Here is a 23,850-nt window from a genome sequence, read left to right on the forward strand (position 1 = left end):
CCATTCTGGTCGTGCCAGAACCAATAGCATTACTAGATCTGGTCAAGCATCGATGATGTCCCTCCTAGGGAACAATAAGCATGGCCTAGCTGTGCACGTCAAGACTCGCCAGGAAACTAGCCGACGGCGCAAAGAACGTCGTTCCCGTCAGCGCCGTCGAGTAGTCCAAGATACGATCGTGCATGCCATGCGGGACTCCGATGAACATGCGCTCAAGCATCTTCTCAACGACCCATAACCGCCGGGAGTTGCCGATGAAGTAGGTGCCAAACTGCTCTGCCCCTGGCGACCCGAAGGGCATGTTATCCCGCAGAATGCCGTGCTCTTCACCCGTCTGCTCGTCCACGATGGTTGTGAGCGTCTTATGTGCCTTCTGTGCCAGTGCCGTCGCGTCGTCCAGCTCCCCGTTGGCCAACTTCGTCCGCCCGATGACAGACTCCTGCTGCTCGGTGCTGAGGGCATTCCACCGCGCCATGTCGTGCGCGTACTTCTGCACCACGACGTAGCTCCCACCCACCGCGGCCGATGCAGCGGCGAGATCAGTATCCGACGCGTCTTTATTGCCGCCGTCCTTAACGGGCAGGACGTCGGATTCCTCAACAAGCACGGACGCGGGTAGGGCCGCACCAACTGGATTCGCAGTCCCGTCTACGAAGCCTAGGAGATCTCGCGCATCGAAGTAGCGGAATCCCACCGTCTCGTCAACGACCTCAACCACGCTGTCTTCGCCCCTGCCCAGCGAATCCAGTAGCTGCCGCTCGAACTCGAAGCACAGTTCTCGCCGCTCCGCGCGGATGTGGAATAGCAGGTCACCGCGCGTCGCAGGCGCGGCGTGTATACGTCCGTGTATTGGACGGAAGGGATGCAGCTCTGCCGGCTTCGTCGTCTTTGCTACCGAGGAGGACGGGGACGAATAGAAGAGATGGTCCCAGAGATCGCTGCCGATGCCGACGGTGCACGAGAAGCGCGCGCCCAGGTCGCGCATCGCGACGTTTTTGGCGCGGCTCGACACACCTGCGAGCGCGGAGCAGATGGCCAGCTGGGCGTGGGGTTCCGCGGGCGACCTCGCGGCCAGGACGAGGAAGGTGGCGTGCTGCGTCAGGGGGCGTCGACGCTTTGCGGCGCGATGGGCACGCGGTGACTGGCCATTCCCATTCGCTGCTGGTAGAACGTAGTGGCAGATAAAGCTCTTTGGAAGCATGATACCCTCCACATGGGAGATGCGTAGTTAGGGAACCTGGCGTGGATGGCGGGACTTCTGGATACAGCAGTCCCGAGGAAATGGTAGCTTCTTCTTGGTGCCATAATGTCTTATAACCATAGAAGATGACAGCGGCTGGAAGGTGAAGTCCAGAGTGGCATCACGGCCTCCTATCCGGACGGGTTGGCAATGGCATCATACCCCGCTCATGCAAGGTGCTGATTAAGTTTCGTAAGTTTCGGCTGGTGGTTGTGGTTGCTGTTGTGGACCCAATCGTCGACTTCGTTCAGTGCCCAGTCATCCCATCATTGTTACGCGTTGTTTGAGTTGGTATGGGACGATATTCGCGTCGCAAGCAGTTTGTGTGAAGATTAGATGTGTGCCTCTTTACCCAAAAAAGACTTGGGGTGTCAGATTAGAGGTGCAGGCACATGAATAATGAAGTGAGCGGGCCCCACAAGGCGACATTATCTTGCCCGCTGCTACTTAGTACTATCAATAGGTACTCGCTTGCCTTGCTACCCTGCTGCTGCTGCCTTCTACCCTGCTGCCTTCTGCCCTGCTGCCCTGCTGCCCTGTACCCTGCTAGCCTGTTTGCCTCGCTGCGCCGCATCTACAGTACGGTGACAGAAAGATTAACACCCCCCCCCTGCTAGATCCCGAAAAAGTCAAATATAGACGGCGAAACTTGACCCTGGTAGGTATAAATTCTTTGTTTAGTATTGCACTTCTCCAAAGGTTAACTTTGGTAGGTATAAATTCACTGTCTCTATTTGACTTTTTCGGGATCTAGCAGGGAGGGTGTTAATCTTTCTGTCACCGTACTGTATCCTTAAGGTATCGTTCAAGTTTGGCGGGGGAATAATAGTCTTTGGTACTTCGCAGGTTCACCACGCCGGCCTGCCAGTGGTTGCATGCCTAAGTGCTGAGTGCTAAGTGCTAAGTGCGCCTGCCTGGCACGGCTACTGCTGCATGTGGAGGTGATTGGGTGATTGATTTGGCCTCCTGCTCTTACTTTTGGGCCAGGCTGCCATTTGATTCAACATGGCTGGCCTTCGTTGTTAATTCCTCAACTGATTCTAGGACTTCCCAGTTAGAGGAGACAAGTCATCCTTCCTGGCCTTACTTTATCTTGGACGAGTCAACACCAAGTCCCCCGTCTTCAATCCATCTTCTCCTTCATCCATCAATCCATCACGGCTTTTTTACTTCACTGCGCTCCGACAGGGGAACCAGCGCCATGACGCCCGTCGTGGCAAACCCGCCTGAGAGTATTGCCGATGATTGGCAGGACATTAACGATGCTACCACCGACGACGCTTTCTCTTTCGTATCCTTGAGCATATCCGAAGACAGCGAAGACGAAGACGACGATGCCTGCAAGTCCGAGACTTTGCCTCCCTCGCCACGCCGTGCCGCTGTTACCAAAGACCCTACCAAGTCGAGCCCCACGGTCCCCACCTGGACATCAGACGAAGAAAGTGATGGAGAAGAAGCGGGTCTCGAACGCCTCGGCGATGCTATCAATGCTGGGAAAAAGGATATGAAGAGCGCAAAACTGCCGGAATCGCCTTGGTCTTCGACTGCGTCCATCAGTCGGATATTGGACGCAGACTGGAATCCTCCGTACCTCTTGAGGGTCACGACGTCGCTGGGGAAGCTCATCGGCGAAATAATGGGTGCCATCAGCTTCCACGGCAACTTCGCACCACTCCAAGGGACCAAGGAGCTACGAGGTGAGTGCGGCAAAGTCCGCGACGCCCTCAAGACGCTCGAGCCCATGGTCCAAGGGTACTCGAAGCACTGGGTCACCCACCAGACTAGCGATTTGCCCCTAGACCCCGGACTCTACGAGTGGATGTCCAATCTCCGCATCGAGCTACTGGGCTTGCAGCGGCTGCTCCAACATCATATGGGTGAAGCCCATTCCGCATCCGACGCCGACGAGGCTTTTTTGGGTATTGCCAGATACCAGTCTTCTCTTATCGAGTCCAACGCTGCCATAAGCGGGTTCCTCCCCATCCTCCAGGCTGACTATGACGAGTTCCACGCTGCGAACCTGCACGTGGCACCGGCCAATGGCTCGCCAGTGGCTGGACAGTACGAAACGCATTGGGGGCCGGGCAACGATGCCTCAGTCTCACGCTTGCGGCGTGAGCTGTATGACCTGAAGGATGAGATTGATTCCTGTCAAAGCGAGTTCTCCGCCCTCATCCAGCGCCAGGATATACCTGTGCAACAAGAGCCTCTGCGGCACTTCATAAAATCATACGCTCTCATTAAAGCCAGCCTCGGTACGATGCTATCCAATCATGCCTCGGAGTGGCTCGACTACAGTATGGCCGGAGGCATCACGTACCACGAATTTTGCCAACTCAACCCGGACACGATCCGGTCGCTGATCCTCCAGCTTCGTGATGTTCGCAACAGCCTCGACAGCGAAGTGTCCCGTGTGAAATCCGCCAGATATATGAACGACCCCGATTCACTACTTGACGATATACCGATGGAGATCAAGGAGAGCGACGTGGAGACATTGGCAGTGCTTCAAGAGGTACTTTTCTCACTGTTGAGGATTCAACCTCCATCTCAAGAACAAGCACCTCCAGAGCGCGAGCTTCAACTCTGAATACAGCGATGACCGGTAATATTAGCCTAGGTTTTGTTGTGCTTTTGCCGGATGGCCTTCCATTTGACTTGTGCGGTATGGCATTGGTGGTCACGTAATTGTATCATTCATCTCGGGCATTAGGAGTACGGTTGGATATCCATGATAATGACGGGCAATGGGCAAGGTTGGATGTCGGCGTTATTGCTCATGTTCCCGATATATAACTTAACAGTACAGGTACATTATAAATTACGATTGCTTGGGCGTTGCTGTGCTGCAGTTCAGCACCTTTTTTCGACTTAGGACTGCTTGTCACCGGTCAAATCGGCATCATGCTTCAGAAGGGTGCGAGCTGAGCATTAATACTGTAGGGGTGGGACAGTCTGCCCTTTCCATGTAACCCCTAACATGTGTTGCTCGACTCCCATCATATCCGCTTCCTATGGTCATGAGGAGTAGTGCCATACCTTTCCTTCCTCTTCCTTAGCCTATTCATTGCTCATCAAACATGTGAGCTAGTACGTGAGCTAGTAATGACCTTCTACTGTCAGTGTTCCCGTCTTCGTTATCATGAATTCGTTAATCGCCACATCTTTCCCGCTCTCCTTTCCGACCCCACTATGCTTGATGCCACCAAAGGGGGCCTCGGCCGATGAACAGTTGCCCGTGTTCTAGAAGCGCGCGCAAAATCATTGCGTATCAGCATTTAGATTCTGAGGCCGTGCCATGTGGGAGGAAACTTACAAGCCCTATCATGCCCGCCTCGAGCTTCTCGAACATGCGCCACAGCCGATCGACGTCCTTGGTGAAGACGTAGCTCGTCAGGCCCATGGGCGTGTTGTTGGCGCGCTTCGTCACCTCTTCCTCCGTCTCAAAGGCATAGACGCCCAGAAGCGGCGCGAAGGCCTCCTCCTGGCTCATGGCCATCTCATCGTTCATGTTGATCAGGATCGCCGGCGCCATGTAGTGTCCGTCCGGGTACTTATCGACCGAGTGCCGCTTGCCCGTGCCCAACACGAGCTCGGCGCCCTGGTCCAGCGCGTTGCGGGCGAGCTGTTCGGCCTTGTCGAGCCCGCGCGCCGTCGTCAGTGGGCCCATGGTGACGTCTTCCGTCATGCCGTGGCCGACTTTGATGGCAGACGTCTTCTCCACCAGAGTTTTCACCAGGGCGTCGTGGGTTCCCTCCTGCACGTAGACTCGATTCGCTGTGACGCAGGCTTGGCCCGCGTGCCGCCACTTGAGCGCCATGAGCTGCTCGACGGCCTGGTCCAGGTTCGCGTCGTCAAAGACGATGAAGGGGCAGTTGCCGCCGAGCTCGAACGTGGCTTTTTTGAGGTTGCGCGCGCAGAGGCTGGAGATGAGCTTGCCGATCCGGGTGCTGCCCGTGAAGGTGACCTTGGCCACGGCCGGGTGCAGGCACAGGGCCTCGGCGACGGCGGGCGTGTGTTCGAGGCTCGTGGGGACGATGTTCAAGACGCCCGGCAGAAAGCCCGCGCGGGTCGCGAGCTGCGCCAGGGCCAGTGCCGTCAGCGGCGTCTCGGGCGACGGCTTCACCACCATGGTGCAGCCCGCTGCGAGGGCGGCGGCGGCTTTGCGTAGCAGCAGCGCGACGGGGAAGTTCCAGGGCACGAGGGCCGCGACGACGCCGACGGGCTGCTTGATGGTCAGGGCGCGGCGTCCCGGGACCGCGCTCGTGACCGTGGCGCCCTCGACGCGGTCGGCCTCGCCCGCAAACCACCAGACGAAGCTTAAGGCGTAGTCGAGCTCGCCGCGCGCCTCGGCCAGCGGTTTGCCCGTCTCGGCGACCAGCACGCGCGCCAGGTCCTCGCAGTGGGCCTCGATCTCGCGGTGCCAGGCATGCAGCAACTTGGCGCGCTGCCGCGGCGGGGTCTGGCGGTAGGCGGCGAAGGCGATGGCGCTGGAGTGCACGGCGGGCTCGACGTCGTCGATGGTGCTGTCGGCGCTGTGTGCCCAGGTGGTTCCGGAGCCGGGATCCTGCACCTCGAAGGTACCGCCGCGTCTGGCCGGGATGACCTTGCCGTGGATATAGCAGCTAGCCTGCTGTACAAGAGTCTCATCGCTGAGTTGGAAGGGGAGTGGGGGCTGAGTGGCTGTGGGTTGCTTCGTGTCCGGCATGGTGACTGAAGTCGGCGTCAACCATGCCCAAGGTAGGTAGGTGAACTAATCTGGAGACGGGCTGGGATTCGAACAGGCGATAGTTCCTTTGATTCGGCCCAGGCACTCGAATATCTTCTCAGCGGCAAGGGCGTCCTGGCAGCTGTTTGTCGGATGAAGCCGCTGACGAAGATACGTCATCCCGTCATCCCGTCATTCCTACTGGCCACCAGCAAGTGGGGAAGACTGAGCCGGCACCTGGAGAAGGTGCGGGGGATCTCCACAGCGGGAAGGAAGGAGCGAAAGGGCGAAAGGGCGAAAGGGCGAAAGCTCATTCTCGTGGCGGGAACTAGGCATTTCGAAATCCAATTGATGGGCATCATGCTGCTGACATGCCGTATTGTCGCGTTGTGGCGTGCCCGGGGCTTCCTGAGGCTTCAATGTGTATCTTACTTACACCAATATCTAGCAACATTGGATCTAAAGAACGATGGTCTGTAGCACAAGGGCCAGCTCTGGCACAAACAATCATTATGGGGGTCAAGTACTGTGGGCAGGCAGCACTGGAGCTCGCCTACAAGTACAGGCTCAACATTCCGTACGGTGATTCCACAACACTCCCCGCCACCACTACTACTCCCGACGTATGCCGGATATGATCCAACGCTCATACACAACGACCGCCATCCACCTCCAGATTGACCCCCGTGATGAATGAGGCCTCTTCGCTGGCCAAATAGCAACAGGCGTTTGCAACATCCGCCGGGGTCGAGCCACGGCCCAGTGGCACGACAGACAGGAACCCCTTCCGGTTCTCTTCGGTGTCCGGCTTGCCTAGGAACAAATGAGTCCTGCTCACTGAAAGGTTAGTCCTCTCAGCTGAGACGGAGACGTGGGTAAGTCTGGTGGCATGTTGGAGAAACTTGCATTCCTGTACTCCCCACAACCGGAGAAACCGAGTTGAACCGAATCTGCTTCGGCCCGTACTCCACCGCCATAGTCTATAACAGTCAGCTTAGTTAGTTGCATCGTGGCATGGATGGCGTAGCAGCTCTTTTGCGTTACTCTCCGCACCTTTGTTGCATTGATGACAGCCGCCTTGGACGCATTGTACCACGTCAAGTTGGGCCTCGGCCGCACCCCCGCCGTCGACGCGACCTGGATGAAGCAGCCCGGCCGTTTCTTCTCGAGAAAGTACGGCAGGAGCACGTCGGTCGAGAGCCAGACGGACTTGACGTTGACGTTCATGACCAGGTCAAAGTCGTGCTCCGTGACCGTCTCGGTGGGCTTGTTGGCGTACGTCATGCCGGCGTTGTTGACCACGACGTCGAGCCCGCCGAACCGGTCGACGGCCGTCCGCAGCAGCGCCTCCCAGTCCGCCCGCCGCGTCACGTCGGCCCGCACAAAGTCGCACTTGAGCTCGGCGGCGGCGGCGCTGCCGGCCTCCTCGGACAGGTCCGCGATGATGACCTGCGCGCCCTCCTCGACGAACTTGGCGGCGATGCCGCGGCCGAAGCCCGAGGCGCCGCCCGTCACGATGGCGACTTTGAATTGGAGACGGAGATGCGGTGCCATTTCGACAACGGCAAACTGCTAAGTAAATAGAGAGAGAGAGAGAGAGAGAGAGAGAGATAGCCGGTTGGTCGGGTCTGTAGACGCTTGTATGCTTGCAAGGTTCTAAACGCTAGGCATGGATGGAGTAGAGGAAGCTGGCAAGGCCTTGTGAGCTGCTGTCGGCTCCAATGATGATGACCCCTCTCCCATGCGAGCGGAGACTTCATGTATTTCGGATGACAGCGACGGGTTCAATGCCGAAGCTCTCAGTAATGTGCTGCTAGCATGCGGGGTGCATACATATCCCGAACGCCCGATCAATGCTGCTGCTGCGGGGCATGATCCCAGTAGTCAACAAACTCCCATCAGGATGGTTGCGCTGGTTGGTCCGGACCTGGCTAATCGACTCCGATAGTGGCAGGCCCAGTCGGCAGTGCAGTACATGCACTACTTAGAGTTCAGCACCGCCGCTAGCGGTGTCCAATGCCGCGTAGTAAAATCAGTGCACGGCACAAGCAAGACATGGAAATCGTCATCAAGGACTGCCCCTCCCTCTCGGACTTCCGGTGCGACGAATGCATTGAGCAAGTGCAGAATTCCTCGTCCGTGATGCTGTTGCTGGGCGCCGTCATCTATTCTTACTTCTTACCTATCTTCCCTTCCAGACTTGGCGTTTGGTAAATGCAGCCAACCCACCACCCTCTCATTCGGAATCCCGGCTATCCACCTTTACGTCGTCAGTATGCCATCATCAATACCCAACGATATCTACCAGTACTCGCTCTGGCCTGCGTTTGCGGCGGGGCTGGACCACGGAGGTCCACGAGTGGCCGACTTGGTTAACCACGGCACCTACGGCGTCGGGGTATTTGAGAGGAGCCCGGGCTCAACTCCTCCGAACGGCGGTGGTGGTGATGGATCCGACACGCTCCCTTTCGCAACGCCGCCCAAGGAGATGGTCCAGATCGAAGGCAAAGCCTACAGCATCGCCTACGACGGCACCGTGGAGGAGGCGGAACCCCGCGCCTCGCTGCCCTACGCCATGGTGACCGTCTTCAAGCCCACGGACCGGGTCGAGCTCCACTCGTCCTTCACATTCGCCGATCTGCGGAAGGTCGTGTGGCCAAACTCCCCCATGCCCTTCCGGATCACGGGCGCATTCCGCAGCGTCCACACGAAGCAGGGGCTGTTCGAGGATGTCGAGGGCACCATCTTTGGCTTCATGATCCCCAAGTGGCAGGCGACGGTGAGCGGGGATGAGTACTCGCAGATGCGATTCATCGACGACGACCGGCGGCAGGGCGGCGGGAGCGTGCTGGGTTTCGAGACGGGAGAAGGGGTGTTGCTGGAATCGGGTGGCTGCGGCCGTTTCCATCTCGGGTTCCCTCAAGATGAACAGTTCAATCAGTTGAAGTTTTAAGCATGTTTATTTATTCTTGGGCCGACATCTCCAAGAACTGAGCACTCGGGTTCAACCTGTCTTACCGTTCAGATCCGAAGCAGAAGACAAAAGATGGATACACGCTACCTGAAAACTAGAGGAGCCCATCAAGGAAACATTGAGATAGATGGATAGCTGGCCAGTTGGCTGTTGGAAAACCAAAGTTTGTTTTTGACGTATCTAAAACCGGATATACACAAACATAGAAAGAGAGAGAGATGAGATGTCAATCCGGCATCTCAGCGTCATTCGTGTCCAAATGAGTATACCCCCTGAGAAGAAAGTGTCCAGATTCTGACCGATCTCGTGATTCAAAGGAAATACCGTTAGGGAAACAAGATAAAATCTTCCGAACGATACTTGGTCGATCTAGGTCTTTGCGAAGTCCTTGCTATGTATGCCTTGGCTTCCACCACTCCATCGATGTCAGCATTATACCTATGTACTGAGCTGGGACATGGTCACTTACTCTGGGTTTCCATCTTGCTTTGCCTGCTGCTAGGATACAGGTGTGCTTCCGAGTTGGTACAGCAGGCACAAAGATCCTGGACCGATTCTGGAGGAGGATCAAAGTCCGGCGTAGGGAGCCGCTCTATCTTCGGTGCTCTTGGCGGAACGGGGGCCGAAAGATCTCTCCCCGGGGTGGTTTGCTGCCGCCGGCGACGTCGATTTGGATCTGTGCTAGGCAGACGGATGACCTCGACAACAGGATCGAACGAAATCATCTTGGCCTCCCCAAAGGGTTTTCTCTGGTTGATTGTCACTCGGTCGTCCACAGATCTGTGATGTTCGCTCGGCTGCCGTGGTACCTTTGGTCGGAAGTCGTTGCCACGTGACCCTACCCCCTGCTCTGCTTTCGGCCTGCTTCTTACTTCTACTCCGGGCTTCAAACCGACATCCGCCACCGTTGACCTCGCCAAAGAATACGAGTTATCATAGCTCCGTAGATGGTCCGAAGACGGATGTCCGTGCCGTCTCAGCAGTCCTGCAGACGAAGTGTCTTGGCATCCGCCCCTTTCCTTGAAGACTGGCCTCCCCGCATAGCTTCTGGGTACTCTGTAAGTGCCCAAAGCATCATTGGAAGATGGTGAAGTATCTGGGAATATGTATACATGTTAGGCTCCTCAATGGTCTGAACCATTATTGGATATAAGGGGAGTTCCCACCAGGCCGGTTGTGTGCACCGCCAACTATGTGGTGCATTGACTCCTTGCGTCTGTGGAAGAGTGCAGGGTCATAGTACCAGACAGGTGTGCCCCGGTAAGCTGTATGCGGATTTCAGTTTCGGGACAACGATACGGAAGGGTGAGTGGGTGGTAGTGACATACGCTGGTGAGACGCCATAAATAGTACTAGGTGGCTTTCAGGGGCTCAGGGGTCGGTGAACTTGATGCAAGTGGATGCAATTGGTGGTTGCGGGATACTTCTTGATGAAAACAGCAGATTCGGTGTATTTGATAGATGAAGGAGGAGAAGATCAGAAAAGGATGGTAGGGGAGGGGAAGGGGGCTTTTAAAGGTGATAGACCCTTTTTCGACCAGAGGTCGAGCCAACCAATCAGAGCTCGCAGCGGCTTCAACCCCTGCTCCGTCCTGCAACACCCACCAACGACCTATCAACGTCAGCCTAGTCCTTCACCTCTGAGGGAACGGTGTCCATGAGTTCCAATTCACTTTTCACAGAACTAGGACTCGACTACAACTACAGTAAGCTGTCAGACCCTGCGAAAACTGGTGCACATCGAATAGGGGCTAAACGAAGACACGTTGAGCTCCCCTGCCAGTCCCGGCGACGCCGTCCATCCTCCTCGTGTTATATCTACTGGGCATGCTACAAACCATCAAGCATATACTCCTAACACGGTAGTCATATGTAGAAACTCTCCACGAGGCCTCATGGTGCCGCCATTGTGCGATGGCAGCATGGGGGACTACGGAGACTGCCTACATTTTGACGTGACGATGTCATGTCTTCTAAAAGGAACCGCCAACGAATTATAGTAACTGCATGGCTTCCAAGGTCTTGATATACAATTGGAAACATGGGGATGTTCTGCACCGGTCACAGGTAGGCATCCTTCAGTAGGTGGTTGTTTTATGGGGCTGATACTCCCGGGCAACCTCCCCCTGCCAACTGCCCCTGCTCGGGAACTTTTTTATTACAGTAACAAACTAAGTAACCATCGCCCACGTGGCTCATCCTCGCTCTACTCAGCAGCGCATGGTCCCACGGCACTCGCATAATGATACCGGCATACATGTACTTCTCTACAAAATAACATGATATCTACATCGAATCTTTCCTCGTTGGGTTGTTCGAGTAGCCCCTATAGCTCGAGTTTCAATATTCGTTGGTTCGTCAAGGCGTCCAGTTTCATCAGCAACCAACGATATCGAGGGGCATTAGATCTAACACAATTTTAAGGCATTGAAGAGGGTTGGAATGCATTGCCCTGCATAGTTGCATGGGAACGACCACATCAGGTGCTACCCAACATCATGACTATCTCGAGTGCCATATCAATAGTCAGTCCGTAAGTTCTAACTTCTGCGTATGTCTACTCAGTACATGTATCTAAAAGTGACAGCTTTGTCGCCCTGGACAGCTAGCTGCGCATGGGAGAACTGCTGGTCTTGCTGCTGGTTCATGGACTTGGCTCGCTTCTTGTTGATAGCCCCGTATGCTGTAAGCAGGACGACCGCGGCAATGATCCCTGCTGTAACGAAGCCCAGCTCCAAGCCGTGGCCCAGCGTATAGTGCGGCGAGTCCTTCTGACGATAGAAGTTGGACGCCATGGCACCGCCCAGGTTGCCCACCCCGATCTGGATCGCCATCCCGGCGCTGCGCTTGTAGCTCCCAGCAAGGTTGTTGCTCAGCCACGCAATGTTCCCCGGGAACGCCGGATAGATGGCGCACGCTACAATGAAGACCCCGCCGTAAACCACTTTGGGGTTGGTCGTTGAGATACACCTGCATTATGTGTCGATGATTAGCCTCCTGTTGCCGTTTCAAGATCGAGCCATAGGCTGAACTTACATGGCAAAACCAACCACCATCAAGAGGAGGAAGAAGATGACAAAGGGGCTTCGATTTCCGATCCTGTCTGATACGTACGCGACAATCACGGCAAGGACAGCAGCCACGATGTAGATCGGAACTGTCATCAGTTGTGCCGTGCTCGACTTGTAGCCAAGGTTGTTGACGATGCTCGGCAGGAAAAGACTGATTCCGTATAGCGGACATACGATCTACCCAGCTTGTTAGCCTCGAAACCGCATCTGTTGGCCACTGTGGCACTTACACCCCAATAGACGATGATGTTCAGCCAGATCTGCCAATCCTTGAAAGCATCCCAGACATACCGCCACTGGAACTCCTCGGACTCGGCCACTGCAACATGGCGTTCTGCCTCGTCGCCGTCCTTGTGCTGACCGTACTTCAGACGAAACACGACAAAGGCCCTTTCCTCCTCCGTCAAAAAGGTGGCCGTCTCGGGGAAGTCGTACAGACAAAAGAATGCGCCGACGGCGACAAGGACCGTGACCATGCCCTCCAGGATAAAGATCCAGCGCCAGCCCTCAAGGTTGCCAACCCCGTCCATCTTGGAGATGGCGAAGGCGAGAAGACCGCTGAAAGCGCCGGCGATGGATGCGGCGGAGAAAAACATGGCCTGTCTCAGCTGTATTTCGTGGCGGCAGTACCACATGGTGAGGTAATACTGACGTCTGTGTCAACATGGCGACGCTCGCAGAGACAAGGACGGAAGCCGACAGTGGCCGAACAAGAGGGGGAAAGACGTACAGCGCATCCAGGATAGAGGCCGGCCTCGGCCACGCCGAGGAATATGCGCGCGGTCAAGAGCCCCTCATAGTTCTGCACGATGCCCATGAGAGCCATGACAGTCCCCCAGGCGACCATGATCATGGGCAGCCAGCGACTGGGTCGGAACTTCTTGAGCAGCAGGTTGCTGGGAACCTCGAAGAAGGCGTAGGGGAAGAAGAATACGGTCAAGCACCAGTTGTACTGATCCGGCGACATCTTCAGATCGTCCTGGAGTCCTTCAATCTTGGCGTTTCCGATGTTGCCACCTGGGCATCATTCTTAGCAGGAGTCATGGTGGCGTGGTGTGGTGAACGTTGCCAGGCACTTACGATCGAGGAAGGAAAGAAGATAGAGGAGGGCAAGCATGGGAATCAATCGCATGTCCATCTGGATATAAACGTTTCAGCCTATGCTTTGAGGAGTCTCATCCGGGAACAATACACCATACCTTTCGCAAGATTTTCTTCTCGTCGAGATGCGCAAATGATGTGATAGTGGTGCCAGGGGCTTCGGCGATAGCGTCGATGCGGTCCTTTTCGGCCACCTTGTTGGGTCCATTTTGCGGCCGCTCGTGATGCGAGACATCGGGCTCGCTGAGGTCCGGTTCCTCGGACGGCCGAGAGGAAGACATTTTACTGTGCATATAACTATGCTATATCATTGGAAGATCCAGCTTGTTGGTCCGCAGGAGATTTGCTAGAGAACACGGGATATGCCATGCAGGCACAGCGCCTATATAATACTCACGGGAGACCAGATGAGCACACTTGCTGGGGAAGCCTAAAGTCCGACGACCTGCTGGGGGGCGTCTAGACTAAAGCCCCTGTTCCCTGTCCCCCACACTCTAGGCCCCTATGTAGGGGGCTTGATGCTTGGGGTACCGTCAGCGTGCGGGGAAGCCCCATGGCCGGCATTTGCCATGGGACACTCGAGGTCCACTACAAGGCAAGTCAACGGGTCATCCTGGCGCCTCTTCGCTGGGAAATCTACCGAGGCGCCGTTTAGTCTTTGGCTCTTTGGGATGCTGCGGGAACCGGCGCGGCTTCTGGGCAGTAGTCCTGGACTAAGCTTAAATCATCGTCACGCCCAACCGGAGCAGCATCCCGAGATAGTCCGTTGTTGCAGCCCAAACAAAGCATCCAGCCTCTGTCTGTTCGCGCTTGTCTCAGCATGCTGGGCAGCGTCCACGATGCGCATAATCAGGTATATCATCTGGGCTTGAATGGCTGCAAGAAGATCGTGAGCCGAGGTACAATGTCGATCGACTCGATGACACTATCGCCGCCGATATCCAGACCGCCATCGTCGAGCAGCTCGACGACATCGAGAAACTGACCTGGATCGGCACGGCTTTTCCCCTGGCATCTGCTTGCGCAATTCTGCCTGGGTAAGACAAACTCTTCGTCAGTTACACTCCTTTCGCAAGGAAAATAGTGGCGGCCACTGTGGAGCACAGGGCGTCCATATGCGCCATCTTCAACCTCAAAATTATGTTCATTGGGAGCAGAGCCCCTGTTCGAGGCCGCGTCTGCGCTGTGGGGTGCAGCCCCTTCGACGAACGCTCTTATCGTCGGTAGAGCATTGGCCGGCGTTGGCGGCACTGGCATATTCCTTGTGTACGTGATGATGAAACACCGTCGTGGTCTTGTAATGTGCGAGCAAGCTTCTTCGCCTATACGCAAGGCGATTTGGAGGTGATGGCGGCGGTGCGTCTGCTCCCGTTTACCTGCTTCCTCATGGTCTTTAACATGGCCTCCAACGTGTTATATCCATGCAGAACCGTTAGCAGCTTGGTTTCCAGACCATGAGTAAAGCCTACATCTTGAGTAGTGCCGCTGGGCTATCACAATGCTATGCGGAGCCCTTATGAAGAAAGAAAAGCTCTTCAAATAGTCTTCTGAAAAAGTGACTATCGCGGCCGGAGCTTGACACTACAGGCCGGCCCGTTTCTGCAAGAACTCATGTTGGCTGAGCCCGATTTCTTTCTGATTTGAACCGGACCAATCCCTTTGCTGCAAATATAGGCCTTGGTGGTAATCGTGGAGGCGACACATGATTCGGGCAAGTGTGCTTTCCTCGAGTGGCGTACATAGATTGCTTATTGTATTCCTCCATCGTCTGCATGACACGAGCCCCCAATCAGAACCGTCGAAGTCTATCGCAGTAAGATGCCCGTTCTGTCAGCAACTTGGAACCTTTCGCCATATCTAGACAGAACAGTATTTGGGGAAGTGGCGTTCTCATATTGGCACGTCGTGGAACCACTCGAGCCATCGTATTTGGCCGATGAGCTTCTCGCAATATGTCTGCCATGGTGAAACACACACGTAAGCAACAAGTTCTGCAGGGTCTCGCTTGGCCAACTCCTGCAACATCCGTGTATGAGTGAGATGGCCCAAGTATCACAAAGCTGATCTCGTTCAAGTGGACGGGCGGGCTTTTGCTTACTGGCGTCCACAAGTAATTGCATTTCTCCGCGGACCTCTGGGCTGGTACTGACTCAGCGAAGAGGGAGCAAACTGCCTCTACTCATCGTTATTACGTGCGTGCCAGGAAGTACCGGGTCGATCTCTTCAAGCAGACTCGTGTTGGGTGTAGATAGGATGTTGCTCGATCCAAGGCAAAGGGCATTTCCTGCCTTCAGGGATGAATGGGTCCAACTGCTACGACCGAAGCCAAAGCAGCCCGAAATATGTAGTAGTTCCCATCGTACGCCTGATGCCGTTTTCTTCTTCTTCTTCTTCTTCTTCTTTTCTAGAGATGCGAGGGGTGGGTAAAGAGAGACACAAGGTGCTAGTGTAAGTCAGTCCTACTCGCAAAGTCATACATAGTGAATAGTCTCTCAGGGTGGGGGCCAAATTCGCTGCCAAGAGTACCATGTCAGATTGTATCTCGTCAGATCTCGCTAGATCGGACTAAAAATAGCAGAGATGTGCACAGTATTTGCTTTTGGTGTAACGACAGGCAGATGTTGGCTGCGGCTTGGAACCAAAGGTAAGCAATGTTTGGCCCCCGCGCCGGAGCAATACGCCTCCTTGTATACGGCGCATTGCTGACGGTTGGTCCGTCAAACACACGGCACGGGCAGTACAAGGCATCTGCACAGCCTGAATTCCTATGGCTGGGAGGTCTTATAAGCCTTCTGGCCCTTGAAAATATCAGAGAAACACGGTCAAGAGGCCGTTCGTCCACTCTGGACAGGCATAAAACGGTTGGCCAATCCGCGATTTCTTTTCACTTTTCCTGGACGGGTGTTCTTTGGAGCCCTTCATCTTCGTGGCAGCATTACCCAAAATGTCGAAAGGGGGGTCAAGCATTGACCCAGACGAAGTTCTGCAGAATCCAACCTTCAGTCGCTCCATCGGCTTCATACAAGACGTACAGGCAAGCTCTGCATTCTCTCAGGCACCGGTAGATTGCGAACCACCTCTGACGCCCTATGCAGAAACGATTCCAACAAACACCCGAGGAGTACAATAAATTCCTGGCCGCCTTCAGCGACCTCCATGTTCCAGGCCAGGGTACAGCTAGTGGTGGCTTGGAAAAGGCGGTTGCAGTCGTCCACAGCAAGATGAAATCGATATTCGAGAACCAACAAGACTTACTAAGGGAGTTCGAAACGTTCTTGCCAGAGTGGTCCGATGACAAACTCAGGACAGAAGATACATAACGGCCGGTTGGAGGTGTTTGGTTAACCCGTTTAGTCACATCATCAACTCCGCGGCGAGAAGGGGAAAATGAAAAGGGGTGTTGGATAGACATCCTTGCAGTTGCGATGATAGATCTGACGGAAAGTATATTGGCACTTTTCTTTCACTTAACCTACCTGTCAACTCGCTGCACATTCTCGATAGAGAAAATCTGGCTGCAATGGTGAATGCGGACCTGCATACGTAATAGGCCTGTGGAAGGCCCAATTCGAGACCCGCTCGCTCTAGACCTACCGGTAAGCAATATCTCATACGTAACATGGGATGGTGGTCTATGCTAGGTCGCTAGCTAGCCTCCTTAGCTAACAGTAATTGCCACCAACGAAAAGCTAAAAGATTCAACGCTCTTTCAGCTGTGCCAGGTATAACATCGAGAAGCTCTTTCGAGTTTCACGATTGGTATCGTGCTGCAAAAGCCGAAGCGCAATCGAGGACTAGTAGCAGTTGCGCCTTATTGCGACATGCCGACGACTGTAATTAGGCCGAGTGAGTGGTGACTGAAAGAGAGCCACTAGCAGTGTGATGATTTCCCTGGGCTCATTGCTTATTTAAAAGTCGGCATGCCTGGGATCGCCGGGAGAAGGGCCTTCTCCTCCGCAGAACACCGTTCTATGAGCGAATCCCGTAGCCCTCCGCCCCCGGGGTTCTGAGAGGTGCAATACATATAAACAAGGCATCCTCCTGCCAAATGGGGAAGTATTCGCCTACTGCTCGCGTGTCTGACGTGTGAGCTGCGGGCAGATCAATGCGGCTCAAGATCCCAATCGGTCGGGTGTTGCTCCACTGAAGTTGGGAGTTTTCACGCATGAGAACAAGCGCGCCCCATCAATAAGTAGTTGCCCCTGTCAGAATATTATAGCACTAAGGATGGCGTGATTGGGCCCATCAATGATGAATAGGAAAAACTCCGTTCGTATATTGACCCGATGCTCCCAGTCCCTTCTCCTTGCATCCAGCCAGCCAGCGTCAGTCAAACCTTACGAGAGACTGGGACTGGGACCTACGTACGGAGCCTTACCATGTCGAGCCATTCCACGCATTCGGCAGAAGCGCCGGGCGCTAGCCCGGTGAAGCATTCCATTTTCCGCTCAGTGCCATTCCAGATCGCCGTCGCCTGCGGTGTCTCCTTTACAGCCCCGGGCATGTGGGATGCCCTTGGTGGACTCGGAGCTGGCGGTGCTGCTGAGCCCTATGCGGTCTCTGCTGCCAACGCGCTCGTCTATGGACTATTCGCCATCCTGTGCGTCGCGGCCGGCGCCATCAACAACCGGATAGGCCTTCGATTTGGCTTGGCGCTGGGCGCCATCGGGTACCCCTGTACGGTGCTGGGCTGTACACCAACAACGTCAACTCGACCACATGGTTCATGCTGTTCGGAAGCGCCCTCTGCGGTATCTCGGCCGGCTTCTTCTGGGCTGCTGAGGCGGCCATCATCATCGGCTACCCCTCTCCCCAGGATCGCGCCTTCTACCTGGCGGTGTGGCAGACAGCCAAAGCAGCCGGGCCCATCGTTGGCGGCGCTATCAATCTGGGCCTCAACGCGAACAAGTCGTCTTCCGGATCGGTCGGCTCGGCGACATACATTGTATTCATCGTCATCATGTGCTTCGGCCTCCCGATTGCGCTTTGCCTGAGCCCCGCGGACAAGGTGTGGCGTAAGGATGGAACCCGAGTCGTCGTTCATAAACAGCCCAGCTGGGGTGGCGAGTTCAAAGCCGTGTTCAAGCTGATGGCTTCGCGCCGGATCCTGCTACTGATGCCGGCCTTCTTCATCAGCTACTTTTACAACGGCTTCCTGAGCACGTGGTTGACCACGTACTTCACCGTCCGAGCACGAGCCTTCTCGTCGTTCTTTACCAACTTCGCCGGCATCTTCAGCTCCTTCATCATCGCGGCGGTGCTTGACCGACAGGCCATCTTCATCAAGACGCGGGCGAAGATCGCGTTCACGGCCATCGTGACGGTACTTATCGGCACCTGGATCTGGGCCATCATCCTGCAGAAGCAGTTCTATGACGCGGAGACATCGCCAGTATTCGACTGGTTCAGGGGCGGCTTCGGAAAGACGTACGCTCTGGTGTTCTTCTGGACCTTTGCCGGCCAGGCGTTCCAGCAGTTCCTCTACTGGCTAGTCGGTCAGTATGCGACCAACCTGTCGTCACTTTCACACCATACTGGAATCCTGCGTGGATTCGAAGCGCTTGGCCAGACGGTCGCGTGGGCGTAAGTTGCCTTGTCGAGCCCGTAACGGGATGATGATCGCTAACAGTTTCGTGCAGTATGCAAAGCCAGGGTCACGCCAACCACTTTGTCAGCATTGGCCTCAACTTTGGCATCCTCCTCCTCGCTATCTTCCCGACGTGGGTTGTGCTTTCCGAGTTGGAGCACAGCCACGAGGTGCAGGTGCCAGAAGTCAACCTAGATGAGGGCCATGTCTCCGATGACGGCCCCAAGACGCTCAAAACATAGAATTTGGGTGCGGCCTTGAAGTGGCCTGGGACGAGAGTGCTTCAACAGCACCGAGGTAGTATTAATTAATAAGATTCAAACAAACAAACAAGCAAGTCCAGACTTGGCGAACGATGCACCAAGTGAAGCGTGATTTGATCAGCCGCAGAGCATTTGAATGCGTGTATTCATGGCACTGCCTCGCTGGAAGAGAACAGGAGCCTGCCTGGCTGTGCATTGGTGCTTATGCTGTGTAGATGAATTAAAGTGAGGACTCTCCAACATTCCTAGCCACCGGTGGCTTAAGCTTAGTCCAACATTGGATAACTCAAGCTGCGATTAGATAACCGTCCTTAGTGGACAAAGCATCTAAGCCACACTTGAAAGAGCACTTATTAGGCATGTACCCAGCACCAGGTCCCAGGCAGCCAGGCTAGAGGAGGTACCTCCAAAATCATCCATGCTCGCTCATGCCCAAGCTTGCTCCTAGTTTTTTGCCGTTGCGGAATTCCAGCTCTGGCCAATTGAACGCCCCGATACGGTCGCCAATCCGATCCCTACCTAGCCTACCACCTAGAGCAGCCGTCCGCGCGCGTCTCCTCCAACTTCGGCGCTGTTCAACCCAGCCATCACCACCATTCCTGACGCCAACCTTCGCTCTCGACCATTCGCCATCACTTTCACCATTCCCAGCCTCGTTCATCGCACCGCTGCATCCATTGCCCTCCATTATCGCCGTCCACCATGGGCAAAAAGAAGCGCAGTCATCCCGATGTCGAGGATATCCTGTCGCGGCCCTGGTGCTATTATTGCGAACGAGATTTCGAGGATTTGAAGCTGTTGATTTCCCACCAGAAGGCCAAGCATTTCAAATGCGACCGTTGTGGAAGGCGCTTGAACACCGCCGGTGGTCTCTCGGTCCACATGAACCAAGTTCACAAAGAATCCTTGTCACACGTCGAAAATGCTCTCCCCAATCGCCAAGGGCTCGACGTCGAAATTTTCGGCATGGAGGGTATCCCCGAGGATGTCTCCCAGCAGCACAACCAGCGCATCATCCAGAACTTCTACCAAGCCCAGGCCGACCGATACGCCGCCACTGGCAATCCACCGCCCGGCCAGGGCAGCAAGAACCCGCCCAAGAAGCTCAAGATTGAGAGCCCAGACGACATCAAGAAGCGTCTAGCCGAGCATCGCGCCCGCATCGCCGCCCAGAAAGCCGCAGGAGGAGCGCCTACCCATACACCCCCGTTGGTGCGCCCGATGGCCAGAGTCCTGCCCAGAGCGCATCTCCTGGCACATTCGTATGTCGCCTTGTCCCAGCTTCCATCCTTGCTATCGTACCTTCGCTGACCGTCTCTCTAACAGAACTCCCCATTCCCTCCTCCTGGAGGCCAATACCCCGGCTTCCCTCCTCAGGGCGCTCCCGGATTCTCTCCTCCCCCGCAATATCCCCAGGGCGGCTTCAACTACCCTCCGTCCAACCTTCCCTCGCGGCCAGGATCCAATCTTCCTGCGCCTAGTGGTCTCCCCCTCGACCTGGCCAGCCTGGTTTCCCTGGCTACTCTCCCAATGCTTCGACGGTGGATGAGTTGGTGGCAAGTGCTTCTTCTGGTCAGCAGGGCGATCACATCGACCAGATGATTCGCGATCTTGAGCGAGGGGAGGCTGCACCCAAGTCGGCAACACCCGCAACAGCAGAAGAGCCAGCGCCTGAAAAGAAGAGCAAGAAAGACAAGGACAAGAATGTCAGGATGGTATACGACGATGACTTGAGTCCAGAAGAGAGAATGGCTCTTATGCCCAGATATGCTTTCGTGCCGCAAGCCGTATGAGGGCGTGGCCAAGAAGAAGACACTGTACCATATATTGTGACAAGAGGTGTTGAGGCGTTGGTAACACCAGCGGCACGGGGTTATTGGTGCCAAGATGAACAGTGCCTCGAGGGCACTGTCTGATGGAATACAACTATGTTGGCGATACATGCCAAAAGTCGATATGGGACTGCGCAGTCGAGCACCCATCAAGCCATGAGTTTATTCGTTCCATCCGCTTCTCGGGCTGGAAAAAAAGCATCAATTCGATAATGCGTCTTGAAAACCTATGTCTACCACCATGCGCTTACTTGTAACGTCTCGCTCTTGAAGGTGTATATGTTGATCATACCACGGGGACAAAAGCCGATGCACTGACACTGACCCAAATGGTATGTCGGTATGTCTTGTCAGAACCAACTCTATATCTGCGGCCATGTTCTGCACTGGTCAATGCCCAATCTTAGGTGAGTGAGCATTTGGTATTAACATGGGGTTGCGGCTGTGTTGCCATGAGTGCCAACGTAAGCAGAGTCTTGAAATATGAACCGTGTCGTTATTAGATTACTGGATGTTCCGGTCTAGTGGCCAGAACACTTGCTGATGGGTTCAGTTAGAAGGATTGCCCTTCCAAGAACAACAAGCCGTCCCAGTCGCAGAGCCCAGCAGCGCCCGTGGCAATGTGGCAGCGCCGTGTAGGAGTACTCAGACTGGGTGGACAAGCATTTTCTCATTGAGCTCCGCTACTCTCTTTCTCTCTCTCTCCCTCTCTCTCTCTCTCTCAGCAAGCTCCTTCTTTACATTCTTTTTCCACCCTGAGATGTGTGACACCGGATAAGTAGGGTACAGGGAGTTTACGTTGAGGAACTAGGGTTCCAGGTCTTAGTAGTGACCCGCCTCTTCCTTTATTCCTTCGTTCCGTAGAAGAGGCTGCATGTAATAGACGTGCGTATCAACCGTAGTTCAATTGTACGCTGAAATCAACAGCTCCCAAATCCCTAGAAAGCGGTTCAACACAATAATATATTGAAGTATCCAGTGTTGGAAGCTTGAAGCGTATAAAATCTAAACCTGTGTTCTACTTTCGGCGTGTATTTGACGGCCACGGGGCGTCCACTTGGTATGAAAATATATTCAGGGACCAGAAGTGGTTTAATGGCTCATTTTATCCGACCTGGACTGCTACCTCGGCTCCTTTCGGTGGAATCGTCACCAGAATAGCGCAGTTTGAGTACTCAGTTTCCAAGACTGATTCGTTGCCGTACTACATGTCGAGGTTAGCTGCTGTGGTGGGATGAATGCATGGCTTGCTCTGCTTACCGCGATATATGCCAACTGCAACTCTCCTTTGCTCGGTGCCTTGGTCAGCCAGTGGATGGGCGTAGGGCTGTACTTGCCGAAGTCGCTGTAGAGACAGTGCCAGTCTTCAACCGTCCTTTCCTCCGTGCCGCTGTTGTCGATCTGGACCCCGAACTCGTTTCCGATGATCCACTCCGACGGCATCGTCTTCGGCATCGTGTCTAGGCGGCTGGGGCCATATCTTCCTCCAAACTTTCTGAGTTCTTCGTCATCCGCGTCGTCTTCAGGCTTGGCTTCGTACCACTCCTTGAAGAACTCGAAGATAGAGCTGTCCATGGCCATTACGGGCGCGATTTTCAGGTCGAGGCCCAGGGACTGGAAGATCTCCCACAAGACCGCGTCGATCCCCTTCAGCGCGTCTGGGAGGGGCGACTCGGTCTTGTGGTTATACGCGTAGGCGTGCGAACACCAGAAACCCAGTGTGCCTCCTGATAAATATGTGGTTAGTGACACGCGTGCACGCCCGTTTGCCAGGCTTGATCTGCCAGCTCCTTTTCTTGACTTACCTTGACCGCCAAAAGGATCTTGGGACAATATTCTTTGGATCGTCTCGAACAGAGGCAAATGGGTCGGATTTAGGGGGTTGGAGATAACGCGGCGCCCGTCAGGCGTCCGAAGCCCCGGGCAGCGTACAGATTGTAGGTCAGGGCGATGCGATGACCTCGTGCTCGCAATCGCTGTAGAAGGCGGCCCAGTGCGCGACGGCATGATGGCTGGGGTCGTCCTTGTTGTTATGGGTGGTGCTCCAGTCGAATGTCGTCTCTTGACCCTCGTGGCGGACCTTGAGCTGACCGCCCTCGTGCTCGACGGGGAGGCAGACAACGAGAGATCCGAACTGGCCCCGGGACCGCGGCGTGTCGACATGGGGCTTGAACTTGCCAGAAGGTGCAGAGTACACATTGAGCTTGTAGAGTTCGGCTCGCACACCTCGATGGGTGGTAGAATCATAGACGCTCGGCAGCAGCACTTGGGCCACGGTGTCAATGATGCCTGCCGAGTAGGGGTCGAATGTGGTACAAAACGCGGTTGGGGTCATCTGGCCAGCCCGGCGATAGCTCTCGTCATAAACGTCCTTGCCGCCCCGGCCGAAGGTGGCGGGCTGGCAATGCTGAATCAGTCGCTTCAGACTGGTCTCGCCTCCAGCCCTGGGGACTGGTGGCAGGTTGAGCTTCGCACATGGTGTCGCCACTTGTCCATCTGCAGCTCCATTGTCATCCACATCCCAACGAATCGTGATGGGCTCATGCTGTGCCTTTGGTTCGTTTGCAAGTGCCGGCACGTTGGTCTCGATCCCTTCTGCCTTTTCACCTCTATCGACAGGTTCCTCTGCCTTTCCAGCTCGCCCGACAGGGAGAGTGCCTCCGCATGCGAAAAGGTGGTTTTGTTCTTTCAGCATGACTCGAAGGTCCTCGAGGAGCTCCTGCTTTGTGCTTTCTGGCTTGCCTTTGACCGGGTCATCACCGCGACGCGCACGCTTAGCTACGGGCTCTGTTTTGGACGACGAAGACGTTGATGATGGCATGCTGGCGGGTCTTTTCCGTCTCTCCAGTGGACTCTCGGATGTGTATGGTGCTTTCCCGAGATAGACAAGACGTCAAAGGAGAGAACAAATGCAGCTACTAGAATCAACGGTCCAACCGTTTGCTTGTGCGCCGCTGGACTAGTGGGCTATTTGAACCATTGAAGGAAGAAGAAATAAACACTGGAAGAATGAATAAACATCGGAAGTTGCGTACGGTGCCAGCCTAGTAGCATTCTTGGTTTGCTGGCATGTC

The 23,850-nt window shown here is 55.1% G+C and overlaps 12 protein-coding genes across 12 annotated transcripts; 5 read left to right on the top strand and 7 right to left on the bottom strand.

The window, feature by feature from the left end:
- Positions 1–85: 85 nt before the first annotated feature.
- PG986_001318 (uncharacterized protein) lies at positions 86–1,201 on the bottom strand (the record flags this gene model as incomplete). Its single annotated transcript, XM_066837540.1, has 1 exon — positions 86–1,201. One exon carries the CDS (start codon positions 1,199–1,201, stop codon positions 86–88), a length of 1,116 nt encoding a protein of 371 aa, XP_066706433.1.
- Positions 1,202–2,441: 1,240 nt separating this feature from the next.
- Positions 2,442–3,830, top strand: PG986_001319 (uncharacterized protein; the record flags this gene model as incomplete). Its single annotated transcript, XM_066837541.1, has 1 exon — positions 2,442–3,830. One exon carries the CDS (start codon positions 2,442–2,444, stop codon positions 3,828–3,830), a length of 1,389 nt encoding a protein of 462 aa, XP_066706434.1.
- Positions 3,831–4,339: 509 nt separating this feature from the next.
- Positions 4,340–5,948, bottom strand: PG986_001320 (uncharacterized protein; the record flags this gene model as incomplete). The annotated part of the gene is made up of 2 exons (XM_066837542.1): positions 4,340–4,483; positions 4,557–5,948. 2 exons carry the CDS (start codon positions 5,946–5,948, stop codon positions 4,340–4,342), a joined length of 1,536 nt encoding a protein of 511 aa, XP_066706435.1.
- A 646-nt stretch (positions 5,949–6,594) lies between these two features.
- PG986_001321 (3-oxoacyl-reductase) lies at positions 6,595–7,502 on the bottom strand (the record flags this gene model as incomplete). The annotated part of the gene is given in 3 exon segments (XM_066837543.1): positions 6,595–6,858; positions 6,872–6,928; positions 6,993–7,502. The coding sequence occupies 3 exon segments, from the start codon at positions 7,500–7,502 to the stop codon at positions 6,595–6,597; spliced, it is 831 nt and encodes a 276-aa protein (XP_066706436.1).
- Positions 7,503–8,223: 721 nt separating this feature from the next.
- On the top strand, positions 8,224–8,901 carry PG986_001322 (uncharacterized protein; the record flags this gene model as incomplete). The annotated part of the gene is made up of 1 exon (XM_066837544.1): positions 8,224–8,901. One exon carries the CDS (start codon positions 8,224–8,226, stop codon positions 8,899–8,901), a length of 678 nt encoding a protein of 225 aa, XP_066706437.1.
- Positions 8,902–11,483: 2,582 nt separating this feature from the next.
- Positions 11,484–13,387, bottom strand: PG986_001323 (high-affinity nicotinic acid transporter; the record flags this gene model as incomplete). The annotated part of the gene is made up of 6 exons (XM_066837545.1): positions 11,484–11,892; positions 11,959–12,170; positions 12,224–12,640; positions 12,724–13,010; positions 13,074–13,131; positions 13,193–13,387. 6 exons carry the CDS (start codon positions 13,385–13,387, stop codon positions 11,484–11,486), a joined length of 1,578 nt encoding a protein of 525 aa, XP_066706438.1.
- A 565-nt stretch (positions 13,388–13,952) lies between these two features.
- On the bottom strand, positions 13,953–14,351 carry PG986_001324 (uncharacterized protein; the record flags this gene model as incomplete). The annotated part of the gene is made up of 1 exon (XM_066837546.1): positions 13,953–14,351. One exon carries the CDS (start codon positions 14,349–14,351, stop codon positions 13,953–13,955), a length of 399 nt encoding a protein of 132 aa, XP_066706439.1.
- Positions 14,352–16,038: 1,687 nt separating this feature from the next.
- PG986_001325 (uncharacterized protein) lies at positions 16,039–16,414 on the top strand (the record flags this gene model as incomplete). The annotated part of the gene is made up of 2 exons (XM_066837547.1): positions 16,039–16,122; positions 16,190–16,414. The coding sequence occupies 2 exons, from the start codon at positions 16,039–16,041 to the stop codon at positions 16,412–16,414; spliced, it is 309 nt and encodes a 102-aa protein (XP_066706440.1).
- Positions 16,415–17,473: 1,059 nt separating this feature from the next.
- Positions 17,474–18,923, top strand: PG986_001326 (MFS general substrate transporter; the record flags this gene model as incomplete). Its single annotated transcript, XM_066837548.1, has 3 exons — positions 17,474–17,763; positions 17,835–18,677; positions 18,734–18,923. 3 exons carry the CDS (start codon positions 17,474–17,476, stop codon positions 18,921–18,923), a joined length of 1,323 nt encoding a protein of 440 aa, XP_066706441.1.
- A 723-nt stretch (positions 18,924–19,646) lies between these two features.
- On the top strand, positions 19,647–20,737 carry PG986_001327 (uncharacterized protein; the record flags this gene model as incomplete). The annotated part of the gene is made up of 3 exons (XM_066837549.1): positions 19,647–20,210; positions 20,271–20,453; positions 20,525–20,737. 3 exons carry the CDS (start codon positions 19,647–19,649, stop codon positions 20,735–20,737), a joined length of 960 nt encoding a protein of 319 aa, XP_066706442.1.
- A 1,144-nt stretch (positions 20,738–21,881) lies between these two features.
- On the bottom strand, positions 21,882–22,357 carry PG986_001328 (uncharacterized protein; the record flags this gene model as incomplete). Its single annotated transcript, XM_066837550.1, has 2 exons — positions 21,882–21,980; positions 22,037–22,357. The coding sequence occupies 2 exons, from the start codon at positions 22,355–22,357 to the stop codon at positions 21,882–21,884; spliced, it is 420 nt and encodes a 139-aa protein (XP_066706443.1).
- A 361-nt stretch (positions 22,358–22,718) lies between these two features.
- Positions 22,719–23,597, bottom strand: PG986_001329 (uncharacterized protein; the record flags this gene model as incomplete). The annotated part of the gene is made up of 1 exon (XM_066837551.1): positions 22,719–23,597. One exon carries the CDS (start codon positions 23,595–23,597, stop codon positions 22,719–22,721), a length of 879 nt encoding a protein of 292 aa, XP_066706444.1.
- Between the last annotated feature and the right edge of the window lie 253 nt (positions 23,598–23,850).

The sequence above is a fragment of the Apiospora aurea genome, assembly GCF_038362705.1.
Source record: "Apiospora aurea strain CBS 24483 chromosome Unknown utg000001l_segment0_segment0, whole genome shotgun sequence".
Taxonomy (NCBI): domain Eukaryota; kingdom Fungi; phylum Ascomycota; class Sordariomycetes; order Amphisphaeriales; family Apiosporaceae; genus Apiospora; species Apiospora aurea.